The following is a 13,229-nucleotide window of genomic DNA, read 5'->3' on the forward strand; positions in this document are numbered from 1 at the left end:
CTATTTAGCTACTCCATTAACGTAATTGAAGCTTTACTCTTTTGCTTTGCATTGAAGGTAGACGTTTTTAATGAATCATGGTTTAGGCAAAAAATGAATCATGGTTATTGGTTAAATCAAAAGTGGCAAAAAAATCAATGTGCTTTGGGAAAATAATATCTCAATCCCTATTATATAATAGGGCACGTCCAATAATTTTATGAGAACCAAGAAAAATAATTAAATAATTAAATTTGTTTGAAAGTGAAAAAATTTCCAAATTTATCATTACTTAAAAATCATGAATTACGTACATATTGAGAAGCAAGACAAATTGTATCAATTTATAAGTAGGGACAATTTTTAAATGATGTAATTAATACTCTACTTGATAATTTTTAATAAGAATCAATCATTTTTTCAAAAAGAAGTCTTATAATGAGAAGCATTTGAGTTTAAATTTGGTTGCTGCTTGAAAATAAAAATAAAAAACCTTTTTATATTGACTTTTTTTACCAGATTTATATATTGACTCAAAATCGGTATCTTTACGTTGGCAAAAAGAAATTATTTTTTTTTATTGTTTTTTTGGAAGAAAATTGGGTTTTGTTATTGTTTATTATTAACTGTTTGTTTGTTTGTTTTGTTTTGTTCATTCATTCTTTGTTGCTTTTGGTGAGCGCAACAACGGAGAGAGGCACGAGTTAAGTTTGCCACTCAAAGCATTCGCTGTACACGTGGCCGAAAGCTAGGGGATAAATGCTTGTCCTCATACTGTTTAAAAGTTAAATAATCTATTAAATAATATCATTTTGGTGTTAAATAATCTATTAAAATAAATTCACCGATAAGTGTTATAATTCACATTTTTTGGATTTTCGTCTGAAATACATTTAATTTGAATTTTGACTTTTTGAGTACTGATCGGTGTTGGGCCTTTCATTTTTGTTTTTTGCTTTGCATTAAGCATGCCATGTAAATGTAATTTTTTGTTTTGACCAAAAAAAATATAAGTTTTCTAATTGTCATTTTAAAATGTAACTTATGAGCATTGAACTATTGAGTTCTCCAAGCTATATAATGCAAATTACTCTTAAAATTAGTTGTTAATTAACTATAAAGAATTTATTAATTTGGATACAAGAGATATCAATGAAAGTTTTCATCTTCATTTGTCAGTTATTAGTAGATTTAAATTTGTGAAAACTAATTATCAATTTATTATATTGAAGTTGTAAATTATTTTTTAGTATTATTAGTAGAATTGCTCAGTGGATAATTACATAAAAATAATAATTGATGACGTGAGGATAACTACCTTTTGAAAAGTTCATTAGTTATTTCCAATGGAAGATGAAAATCGCCACAGAGGGTGAACATGGCGCCATGAATCACAAGGGCTTCTTTGACTATGTATTTTGAAAATGGCCATAAACATCTATTTATATATTTAATATATTTATTCTTTCTTTTTTTTTCCCGGATAAATATATTTATTCATAACACTAGTACGTACACGGCTAGGTACTCCTTCAAGTTCATAATATAAATCCAAATTAATTAAATTTTCAAAAAATAAGGAAGGAAGTTAAAAATCATTAACTCATTCAATTGGTCAATAAATTATACTAACTTTGGTTCTTAATATAATAGCTAGTTAAAAATTAGATTTGGTTCTAAATATGTGATTTCAATATATTTTGTCTCTCAAATTTTTTAAAAAAAATATTCTTATTGATTATACATATTAAAAAAGTTATTATTAAAAGATAATTTCAATACACATAATTAAAGAATGTAATTTAGGAAAGTTAATGCATATTTATTACAAATAACTAATTTAATTAATTTTGTTAGTATATAAAAATTAATTATTAATCTTTTATATTATTAAGGATTAGAGGTAGTATTGTTTTTCATTATTAAATTGTCAATTGTCAAATGTAACTATAACTCTCTCGCGTTGTATCTTTAAAAAAAATGTTTCGTGCCAATGCCTTGTCCTAAAAGTCAGGTTTGGACTAGCTCAAAATATTTGGTGAAATCATCCTTGACCAACTCTTGGAAAACAATCTTGTTCAATTTAAATTAACTAAGTGTAAATTGATAAAATTTAAGAATAGTTGTAATTAAATTTGGAGTAAAACATTTTAAACACCCTTTAGTTGACACTTAATTGCATACATTGCTTTTTCATTTTGAAAACATATATTTTAGTCCAAATCATTAATATAGTTAAGAATATTTTAGAAAGATCATAAAAATATTTTTTTTAATAAAGAATTATATAAAATAAATCTTATTTACTAATATGACCCTTATCACACTAAACATCTAATTTATCTTTTGACAGTTTATTTAATACTTATTATGAGAGTTATTTTTTAATTTTTTAGAAAATTTAAAAAAAAAGGTAATGACTGCTTTAAAATCAATAATTTAATTAAAAATTTGAGTAATTTTTTGCACAAATATACATTTAATGAAATATGATTAGAAACTAAATTATATATGTGGAAATATTTTTTTATAATCTTATTAATGTTAATAATATCATAGGCACATAATTATATCATTTTTTTAATCTTAAAATGCAATTGAAAAAATATATATAGGCTTGCAAGACATTTTTAGTATTTAAAATATTACATTATAAATAATTTTAAATCAATTAATTAAATATATAAAATTATTAAAGCTTAAAAATTTAGAATTATAAAATTAATTAACTTTGTAATATGCTCCAAATTAATCAATTTAATAATATAATTAAAATTTGAAATATATATTAAAATTATGTTTTTGGCAACAATGGGTGGTAAGATGATTAAATAATGCTTATATCAACGAGTAGCGTGAAAATAAAAAAGTTAGCGTTAGTTTTTAGCAGTCAATTAGCGATTTAACGGATGAAAGTAAAAACTAAAAGAGATATTTGTATGAAATTTATTTTAATTTTAAAGAAAATTGGTATAGATTTCCAAATCAAAAGGGAAATCTGAATAATTTAAATTAAATAGAGAGAAAATCATCTTATTTTATTATATTTAATTAACCTTTTTGAGTAAACAAATTTAATATTGTGTAATAAAATGTCAAAATCAAATCACCGACATTACCCTACCAAGACAAGTTCTAATTTCTAAAGATCAGATCGATATAACACATGCTTATGAAACGTGAACCAATGGCTTTGGAATTTATTTCATACTCGAATTATAATATTAAAAATAAAATGCTCATGACATTAATATTATTTCTGGTCTTAATTATAAAATCTTGTATATAATTAGAATCAGAAATAGTATATTATTAATGCCGATGTTTTAAAGTATTTAAAGTCTATTCTATTAAAGGCATATTTTATTATTAAAATATTGAAATGAGATTAGACGGCCCTTTGACAATTTCTCAATCTCCACCTAATACAAGGGAAACATTTTAATTTTAATAAAAAGGGAAATACTACCTCCGGTTATAAATATAAGAGCTAATTGACTAATTTGAAGAGATTAAGAAAATAAATTAAGTTAATTATTTGTAATAAATATGTGTTGTCTTTCCTAAAATATCCTTACTAATCAAGTGTATTGGTCAGAATTATCATTATTACAAGAACTCTTTTAGAAAAAAATGAATAAATATGAGAGACAAAGTGATTAGAACCAAAATAAAAATCAAATGAGGTCTTATATTAAGGATCGGAGGTAGTAGTTTTAATATAGATGGTTTGAAAAAAAAGGGATTTGGTAAATTCAAAATAGATACCATGTGCTCTTACTCAAAAAGGGGAAAAAAAAAAAACTATCTGCTACAGGCCTCTTTTATAATAGATTAATAGATAGTTTAACTATATTGCCTGTCTTAAAATTGGTATTTTCTCATTTTGAATAAAATAAAAACATTTTTCAACTATCAATTTGGAAATAATAATTTAAATTAGAAATCAAAATACTGAAAAAAATAAGAACATTTATATGGTTAAGAGAGACATCTCCATAATTGAGACGGGATTTAATGTTGCTTAAGGAATAATTTCAACAAAAAAAAAGATTACCCTCATAATAGATTTAGAATAATTTTCTACAAATTTGAATGTTTGAGATTTAATTTAGATGGTTTATATTTAATATTTTTTATTTTAAATTATTATCACTTCTAATTCTATAAACAAAAATTTTAATTTGCATCTCATTTATTTCAACAAATTCTTTAAAATTTATAGGATGAAATGAAATATGATATGAAAATTTAAAATTTCAAATATATTTTTGGGGCAAAATAAAAGATTTTTTTAAATAATTTTTTTTCCTTTTTTGAAAAAAAATATGGATCAAATGCAGAGGGAGTAATCCTTTTTGTGTCATTTGGGAGAAGGGTTGGACCAATTTCTTTAGAAGGGTTGGACCAATTTCTTTACACAAGGCACTCAAACTCCTCCCACCACCATTTTTTTCCCAATTCCTATATTTAAAGTAAAATAAAATATAAAAATAAAAATAAAAGAATAAAAAAATCACAAGGCACCAAAGTTGTCAAATTCATAAGATACCCACTATGAATTATGGCACACAGTTTGTCATATTTGTTTTTCTAAAACTTCAATAAATTATTAGAAAAAAATATTGATATCATTCTTGACATTTATTATTAGAAAAGTTATCCAAGTTTCATTTCAATCTCAAAATGTGGATTAGGGTTAGACTTTTTCATCTTTTTTATTTTTTAAACAGTTTCTGACTTTAAAATTGGGTCAAGCTTTATATGAGTGTCTCACTTTGAATTGTATTGATTGATCTGCCTGCAATATTCAAGAGGCTGAGTCACAACCCCCTTTAATCGCCGTTCATTTCAATATTGGTGGGACCCTAATTAATCTTAACCCTTCCCCTTGATCAACGGTAATTATTGGCTTGTCATCACATGAGATTTTTCATAGACGTTGATTCCTTTTTTAATTTCTACATCAACATCATGTCATCACAAACATTGCAGAATATAAAATTATCAATTATTCTTCTCCCCATAAAAAGAAAAAAAATGTGAGAAAGGCCAAATAGCTTACCTTTCCTGTTTCTCTCTCTATTACTTGAAGCCAATCTGGCTGTATAAATTAAAATTAGATTATACATATTTTATTTCATTTTACTTACATGTAAATAAAAATAATTTTTTATCTATCTCTTTAATAATATTAATTAATTTAAAAAATTCAAAATATAAATGGTTTAAATCAAATCTGAATGTATATATATTTAATACAAGAATAAGTAAAAAAAAAATATATCACTCATAACTTTGTTGTTTAATGACATAAAAATTTTCCTATAGTTAAAAAGTTGCCAATTCAATACTACTTGTAATTTTAGATTATTAATAGTTATAATTTTAATTAAAAAAAATGAAGGATATCAATTTGTCAGTCCTTCCTTTTTTTTTTGGTGTACAAAATTTTTAAAAAATAATTGGTTATCAGATATTTTAAATGATTTTAGAGCAAAAATGGTTGGTGCAGATACGATAGTTTCAGATTTTAATTTTGTGAGGATTTTGAAAATTTATAAGCAAAGCAGAAAAGTCCATAGTCAACACGAGAAGTGCCATAATATTCTTGCATTCTTTGTTCCGCTTATGGGGTAAAATTTAAGTTAAAAGGTTTAAAATTTCAATTTAGGAACACAAAATCGAAATCTTTCTGATTAAAAATTAAATCTAACATTAACAAAAAGGAAAAGTTGGATGAAAATTATTAAAAAAGAAAAAAACAAAGCTGAACATTTACTTCTTAGGCAATACAAGAGGTCACATACAGAGACCCCTCTTCCTTTCTCTCTCTTCTCCTCATTCTCTCTCTAACCCCATTTCATCTTTCTTTCCTCTTTCTAAAGCCGTTTATGAGATTCTTCCCAATGGTTTTTTCTCTTCCATTGAATTGTGCAGATTTCCAGCTGAAATATGGAAATTAAATCTCTTCAATTTTAGTTGACTTGTGGCTATTTATGTGAATTTTTTTCCTCTGGGAAGCTATTGAACGAACTGTTTGGGGGGTTTTCTTGCTTCTTTTTTCTTCTGTAAACTATCATTCTGGGTTTGTTTCAGAAGAGGCTTCATACGCAGTTGTGTATGCCGCAAAAGGATTGAAGAAAACTATTATATTTCCAGAAAATTCCATCTCTATTTTTTTTTTCCGCCAATAAAAAAATATTTTCCTCTGGTTTCTGTAAATTTCCTCATATTTATTTTTCTTACCTTTGAGAAAAAAAGAGAAAGACATGGTTAAGCAAGGGCCTTGCTATCACTGTGGAGTTACAAGTGAGTGCTTGTTCCTCCAATATGAGTTTTCTTTTTTGGTGAATCTTTTATGAGTTCTTGGACTATTTTTTGCATCAGAGTATTCTGCAACTGTCTTCTCACATGATAATTTCTACACAACATAGATGTGTGAGACGGGAATAGTTGATGAACAATATTAATAAAGAATTTAGGCTTCTGCAATTGTAAATGAATTCACGAACACCAATATTCTTTTCTCCGGTGTATTTGAAGTTCAAAATTTCTGGGAATTTTATTGATTTCCTCCTGGTTTATCTTTCGGGACTCTGGTCGTCATTTCTCTTTACTCTTTTGAGTTTCGAGCAAATGCAATTGGCAAAATTATGCCTGGCCTTCACTGGATGCAAGATGGGACTCATTACTTGATTGCCGGATTATATTCCTGTTAAGGTCTTCATCTGAAAGAGTCAATCCGCATACCGTTTGCAGTGGTAAATTGAAGAAAGAGAGAAAGAAAAGAGCAAAGAAAGTCATGCATTTGTAAAATGCCGTAGCTGATCGAGCTTTGCGATCTGAAAGATGTTTTACATAGTGATTGCCTCTTGAATTGAGCAATTCTTCATCGAATCACAGGATCTTGCTCCCAGCATTGCTTCCATCCTTCAGACATTTCTTTCTCTCCTGCCTTCTGGCTGAAAATCGACCCTTATTCTTCAACTCATGCCTTGAAGATATTAGTTGTTTTTAATTATGGGACTGTGTATCTTGAATTTGAATCAGTTCTACATGTTCAGGGCCTAGCAGGTGTTGTGTCATTTAAAACTCTAGTGTGTGTTCTCATATTTAGTTGAGTGATTGCAGTCATAAAACTCATAACAGAAATGATATTAATTCATTCATTTCTCTTCAACTGTGATGTCTTAAGTAAGCCTCAGCTATTAATGTTAGGACAATAACTGGGTGACTAAGACGTGCACCTATGTTCTGTCTATAACGTTATTCATTTCAGTTCAAATGCAGAAATTCTCTTCAGTATTAGTATACACCTCTTCTATGTTTGAGTTCACCTAGTAAACCAAGATCTTCATTTCCTTGCTAAAGGGTGTTGCTTTCCATAACATTAATAATTGAAGCTTATCTATTAATTAATAGCTAATAACCAACAGTCTGGACAGGCGATTTTTGTTGAGTTTAGGTAGCTATCCTTGTATATACAAGCTACTGGCCCCTTCCATTTCCTCATGGGAACATTAATTGATAGTTCCTCCTTTGGTCTGTTGGTGCATCTGTTTTCCCTCGCAAGTTGATTATAATTCATGTGAAGTATGCATCTTCTGTCCATACCCTCCTATTACCCGATCAATGGCACTACTCAGTTAGAGGACAGCCTAGAGCACTCTAATAAGAGAAAAATGGTACTTCTTGGAAGAGAGGTATCAAAAAGACAGATAGGGCTGTGGTCTGTTGGATATTAGTTGTCCCATTCAAATATACTCAATGAAGGATCTTGTTGTTGATATTGTTGTTGAGTAATTGTAAATAAAGCTTGCATGCTACTCAACAGAATTTCCCAGTATTAACAATTTCTCCACTGCTAAGACTTATTTTGTCCATCTTCCCTGTAATTGTAATTTCCATGAGAGGCTTAAGCTATGTCTTGACTTGTGATAAACTCCCGATTTTATTTTATAATGAATCATAAACTTGATACTGTATGGATTGTGCATTTGATTGTCTATGTGAAGTACATCGCTATTCTTGTTAACAAAAGTGGAAATTTTTATTGATTTCTGACAAATAAGCATTGCCACAGGCACACCACTTTGGCGCAATGGGCCACCAGAAAAGCCAGTGCTATGCAATGCATGTGGATCTCGATGGAGGACAAAGGGAACCCTAGCAAATTATACCCCTTTACATGCTCGGTCAGAAACCGATGATTATGAGGATCAAAGGCTTTGTAGGGCAAAGAACATATCATTAATTAAGAACAAAGAAGTGAAATTGCTCAAACGAAAGCAGAACCATGATAATTTAGTATCTGGATGGGTTGCCTCTGGTTACAACCAGGGATCTCAAAAGGTTATAGATGAAGATGCAAGCAATAGATCAAGTTCAGGATCAGCTGTTTCTTACTCAGAGAGCTGTGCTCAATTTGCTGGAACAGATGCTAGCGACTTGACAGGTTGGAGTTTGGACATTTCCTATATGCTATTATAATTGGATGATTATTTGTTCATCATTGACTATGGAAGCATTGATCTTTTCAGTGAGATGATATGGCTTTTATTGCTGGTTCATATTTATGATGGGCAATCCATTATCTTGAAGTTTGTAATAAAAATGAGGGAGGCAGGATGAGAAATATAAATTGTGGATTTGCAGCGTGACTTACAACGGCTTGTTATCTTCAAGGAAGATGAGTGAACAAAAAATTAGCATGGCTTTGTATTGACAAAAAGGATCCAGTGTGTGACATAAATATAAACAGTCCGACAATTAGATATGGATTATCTGTTATCAAGTTATGTGTGTATAAAAATATTTCTTAGGCAATACATTTTTTACTGACAACTGTTAATCTTTATCTGTTTTATTGGCTATCTTAGAATAAGAACTCTTTTGTCATGGTACATATGTAACCTCATGCTTCTTATAACATATAAACCCTTCATTTTCTTTGCATAACACATGTAATTCTAATTCTAATATAGATAGCATCTGCGTGTTGATTTTAGGTCCTGCTCAGTCAGTGGTGAGGGATGGCATGGTGCCCTCAAAAAAGAGATCCTGTGTGAACCGTCAAAAGCCATCTTCTGTTGAGAAGCTCACAAAAGATTTATATACTATCCTTCATGAACAGCAGTCCTATTTCTCTGCATCTTCTGAAGAGGATCTCATTTTTGATAGTGAAACACCAATGGTCTCTGTTGAGATAGGACATGGAAGTGTTCTCATTAGGCATCCTAGCTCTATAGCCCGTGAAGAAGAATCTGAGGCTAGTTCCCTTTCAGTTGATAACAAGCAATGCCCAACGAGTGAGGCATATTCATACTCTGGTGCTGTTGATATGCGTAATGATTTCACTGGCATGAATTTTCCATCTCAGGGAGTTGAAAATATCAACTACTCTGCTAGCCCAGGAATTCAGCGGGAGAAACTGAAAAGGTAAGTATTTTCCCGTCTCTAGTTTGTTAGTCTGGCATACATAGCTTCATTATATAACAAATCCCGTGTTGCTTGCTTCTTTATGCATATGAATTTGTGAAGAAATATTATGAATGCGGAGATATTGACTCTCCAGCACCGAAGAGCCAGAGAGAATATCCTCAATTCTCACTAACATTTCTTTTTATTTTGGCGTGTCAGGGAGCCTGAAACTTCACAAATCCTTGGATATCCTGACTCACCACTGTGCTTGATAGATTTAACGGTGAGTTATATCTCCATTTTGTCCCTTTTGATTGCACTGTGAGAGATAAATTGACAAATATGTTGATTCATGAGATTGTGACTGACCAAAAAGATAAATAAGTAAAACTAGTGATAAGATTGCATGTTTCTGCAGTCAACTGTTCTAATTTAACATGGCTTTTGAAAACAAGCTATATTTTCATTTCATATAATTTGCTTATGTTTTATTCGCCTTGTGCTTTTTTTTTTCCTTTTTTCTTTGGTTATGTATATCTATAGTGTTGTTAAAATTTCAAATGATATACGGATCAATACTACTTCATAATTTTCAAATTCTGGAATGTTCTATATATTTAATTGCTCCCATGTTTGGCATAGGATGTTGTAAACTCTGAGGTGTTCTTCACGAACATGACGAATGAGGACCAGCAAAAATTACTGAAGTGTCTCCCTGCAGTTGATACTGCTAAACTTCCTGACAGGTCAGTTTCTCTGTCGCGCAGAATCCTTTTAGGTTTGTAAAGAATTTTTAGTGTATATTTTTTTTCTTAAAAATCTTTTTAAATTAGATAGCAAGTCCAAGTGGATCAAAATTTGTCAAGATCGTGAACTAAAATTTCTGTGTTATGATCTGAGTCTTGGATATTTAAGAAAGTTATGCATTTTATCACCTCAAAATAGGGAAAAATAAATTTTATGTATCTAAGCTTTTATCGTGTCTCTGATGTTTGATTTTCAAGGCAATATCTAAAGTACAGACTGAATCTGACCGTAGTGACTGTTCTTTTTTTTTCCGACTGTGCAGCCTTAAAACCATGTTCAACAGCTTTCAGTTCAGAAAGAACTTAACTTACTTTCAACAGCTTCTCGGGGAAGGTGTCTTTGATACCTCTTCACTGGGGTCAAACGCTGGTGATTGCCAGGCTTTGAAACGGCTCGCATTATGTGATTTTTCACAGTCAAAATGGGTGGAGCAATACGATTTACTTAAGGTTAATGTTGGCTTATTATGTATGGCATCATTGGTTGTGAAGTGATGAATTTAGATAATAATACTTATCAGCTATCACATCCTTTAATGAATGCAGAGATGCAAATACCGAGATGAAAAATCTGTTGCTTTTGGATGTACTGGCACTGCATCCAGTAATGCTGCAAACGAGAAGAGATTATGTGACAGCACAGAACAAACTTTTCCTGGTTAGCCCATTATCCTTTTCTTCTAAATTCAGAGGGGGAAAAAGACTGTATAACAAGGCCTTGAAATTAGCTACTCTCTTGCTATTGCACACTGATGCAAAATTGAGTTTATTGTGTAAAACTGATACTACAGTTTTACAAAAACAATAAACATTATCACACTATATGGGGTCAGCTATATAGATTGTGTTAACCCATTTTGTTCTTTTAACAACCATCTCTTTAGATAAACCCTTCACTAAAAGGTCCTGTTTCAGTTTGGCTTATTTGGCCAAAAAAGTTCAGTTTTTGCTTAAGCTAGTGAAAACACATTGCTCTTGGAATTGATAGTCATGGCACTTTGACATTTTTTTCCCGAATGTGCTACTGTTTATGATTTAACATTGCACAATTATAATAACCTACCTCAACTTTGATTTGCTAAATTTTGTTGTCACATATAAATTTTCCTTTTGTTTAAGTTTTTGGTTACTATTATTATTCTACTGACTTAGAGGCTGGAGGCTTTCAATTTGCTCGCGGGCAATAAGCACTTAAGCTACTGCTACTAGTCTTAAATTTGTACTAAAACAACTTGGCAATAATAATGCCCTCAGCTCATAATCATTTGGATTTGAACTCTTACTTAGTGATACAAATGAAGATTTGAAGTCCTATTGAACAGCTGTTAGTTAGAACTGACGCTGGTTATCTCTTGTGATTATGGCTTAAATGAAGAGTCATTCTTAACATTCCTTTTGTTTTTTCAGAACTGAAGTCAACAGTTAAGAGCCCCCAAAGGGTGATCATGAGGGCTGGTAGTGAGGGCAAGGAAGTCTTTGGAGATGGCTCTTGCTTCAGTCCAAAAGGCCTATTGGCTTTGCCCACTGATGGCAGCCCCCAAATGCTGGATTCTTTCAACTTCGTCGACGAGAGTTCTGATCAAGATCTGTTGCTCGAAGTGCGATCTAACAGTTCTTTTCCAGAAGCAGAACTGCTGCATCCAGCCTTAAGATTTGGTACTCAGCCCAGCAATAGCAGTAGCTCGGCATACCAGCATGTTGCCTATTACTGATCACTCTTGTCTTGTCAGGTTTCTTGGGTGGCCATGGCCTAAGCCTTGTGTCTTGATGGGGGTATGCATATTTTGCATCTTAATTACCAAAATCCCCTGTACAAGATATATGATGGCTGATGCTTTTGTTATTATACAACCTTTTGGAGCTTGGATTGCTAAGGGATGAAATTTGGGTGGGGCTTTTTTGTATAGGTTTGATGACAGATTGTACATATAGCATGAAACGCAGAGCAACGGATCTCCGGAGTTTTGATTGCTCTTGTACTTTATGCTGTGAATAATTTTAGTCCCCTGTTTCCCCTATAAACATCCCCACCATCTCTAACGTAGGTGAAGGAAAATGGCATCCGGACAAAAACATAATGGGAGGTTGTAGTTTAGACTGGAAGTAAGATTGAGCATGAGCCAAAGAAGGCCAGGTTGGACTCCAAGTGGAGGGGAGAATAGCAGTTGAGACCAATTTAGTAAGTTAATTAGTAAGGATTTAAATTTCTGAATTATATTGCATGATCAAGCTCTCTTTCTACACTCTGAGAAAAGAAAAATGTGTAATGACCAAAAACTACAAGATTGAAAATGAAAATTTACACAAATTTCTTTAAAATTAAAGAAAATTGGCGTGCGGTATTAGTCAATGGTAGGGATGAGGTCGAAAATCTTACACTTTTCCCTCAGGCATTCAATTCAAGTCACGCTGCGAATTAACATATGTCAATAACAAATTTGCAAATCAGTTAGAGGGTTGAGGTTGAACATGACATGAAACTACTGTTTCTTTTCCGTCAATAAATTTAATAGTGGCACGGAGAAATAATTTTTCTAAAAAAATTGCAATTCAGCATCTTTTGTATAATACTGAAATCTATTAAGGAAAAATCCCACATAAGCAATCTAAAAATTCCTAAATCTCAAATTAAAAATTTCTATAAAAATGTGTTATTTTGCAAATTAAGTGTAATCAAAAAACCTGTAAGTGTAGAAAACAATCTTAATTTGAAATTTAAAGTAATTTTCAATCCTTTTGTGGGATTTTCTTATCTATTAATTTACAAGGTGAATATAAAGTGAGAGCCTAACTTTTCTCATAAAGACACCACCCTTGCATAACAATAGTAGTTTTCTCCACGCTATAAGTCATCAATAATATCTCTAAAAGGATGAGAGCTATCACGCCCCTAGTGACCAAATTAATGACCTGGGCACAATCAGTGAAAAGAGCTAAAATCTCCGGACAAGACAAATCGAGGCCATTCATGAGAAATGACCCCTTACAATTCTGCAATAGCTGAAAGTAACATCGTGAGTT

At 31.0% G+C, this 13,229-nt stretch overlaps 1 protein-coding gene across 1 annotated transcript; it reads left to right on the forward strand.

The window, feature by feature from the left end:
- Positions 1-5,817: 5,817 nt before the first annotated feature.
- On the forward strand, positions 5,818-12,126 carry LOC114733170 (GATA transcription factor 26). Its single transcript, XM_028920575.1, has 8 exons — positions 5,818-6,291; positions 8,066-8,437; positions 8,991-9,420; positions 9,622-9,685; positions 10,045-10,148; positions 10,472-10,658; positions 10,755-10,866; positions 11,616-12,126. Exons 1-8 carry the CDS (start codon positions 6,252-6,254, stop codon positions 11,918-11,920), a joined length of 1,614 nt encoding a protein of 537 aa, XP_028776408.1. The 5' UTR covers positions 5,818-6,251; the 3' UTR covers positions 11,921-12,126.
- Positions 12,127-13,229: the final 1,103 nt, after the last annotated feature.

The sequence above is a fragment of the Neltuma alba genome, unplaced genomic scaffold, assembly GCF_004799145.2.
Source record: "Neltuma alba isolate B1F8T4 unplaced genomic scaffold, ASM479914v2 tig00012975_pilon, whole genome shotgun sequence".
NCBI lineage: Eukaryota > Viridiplantae > Streptophyta > Magnoliopsida > Fabales > Fabaceae > Neltuma > Neltuma alba.

What these genes read in the sequence shown, in the direction of transcription:
- LOC114733170 (XM_028920575.1), top strand. Translation starts at nt 6,252, where the DNA reads ATGGTTAAGCAAGGGCCTTGCTATCACTGTGGAGTTACAA. An exon ending in AGCAATACGATTTACTTAAG is followed by an intron (nt 10,659 to 10,754) that starts GTTAATGTTGGC and finishes TAATGAATGCAG; the next exon opens with AGATGCAAATACCGAGATGA. An exon ending in CACAGAACAAACTTTTCCTG is followed by an intron (nt 10,867 to 11,615) that starts GTTAGCCCATTA and finishes TTGTTTTTTCAG; the next exon opens with AACTGAAGTCAACAGTTAAG.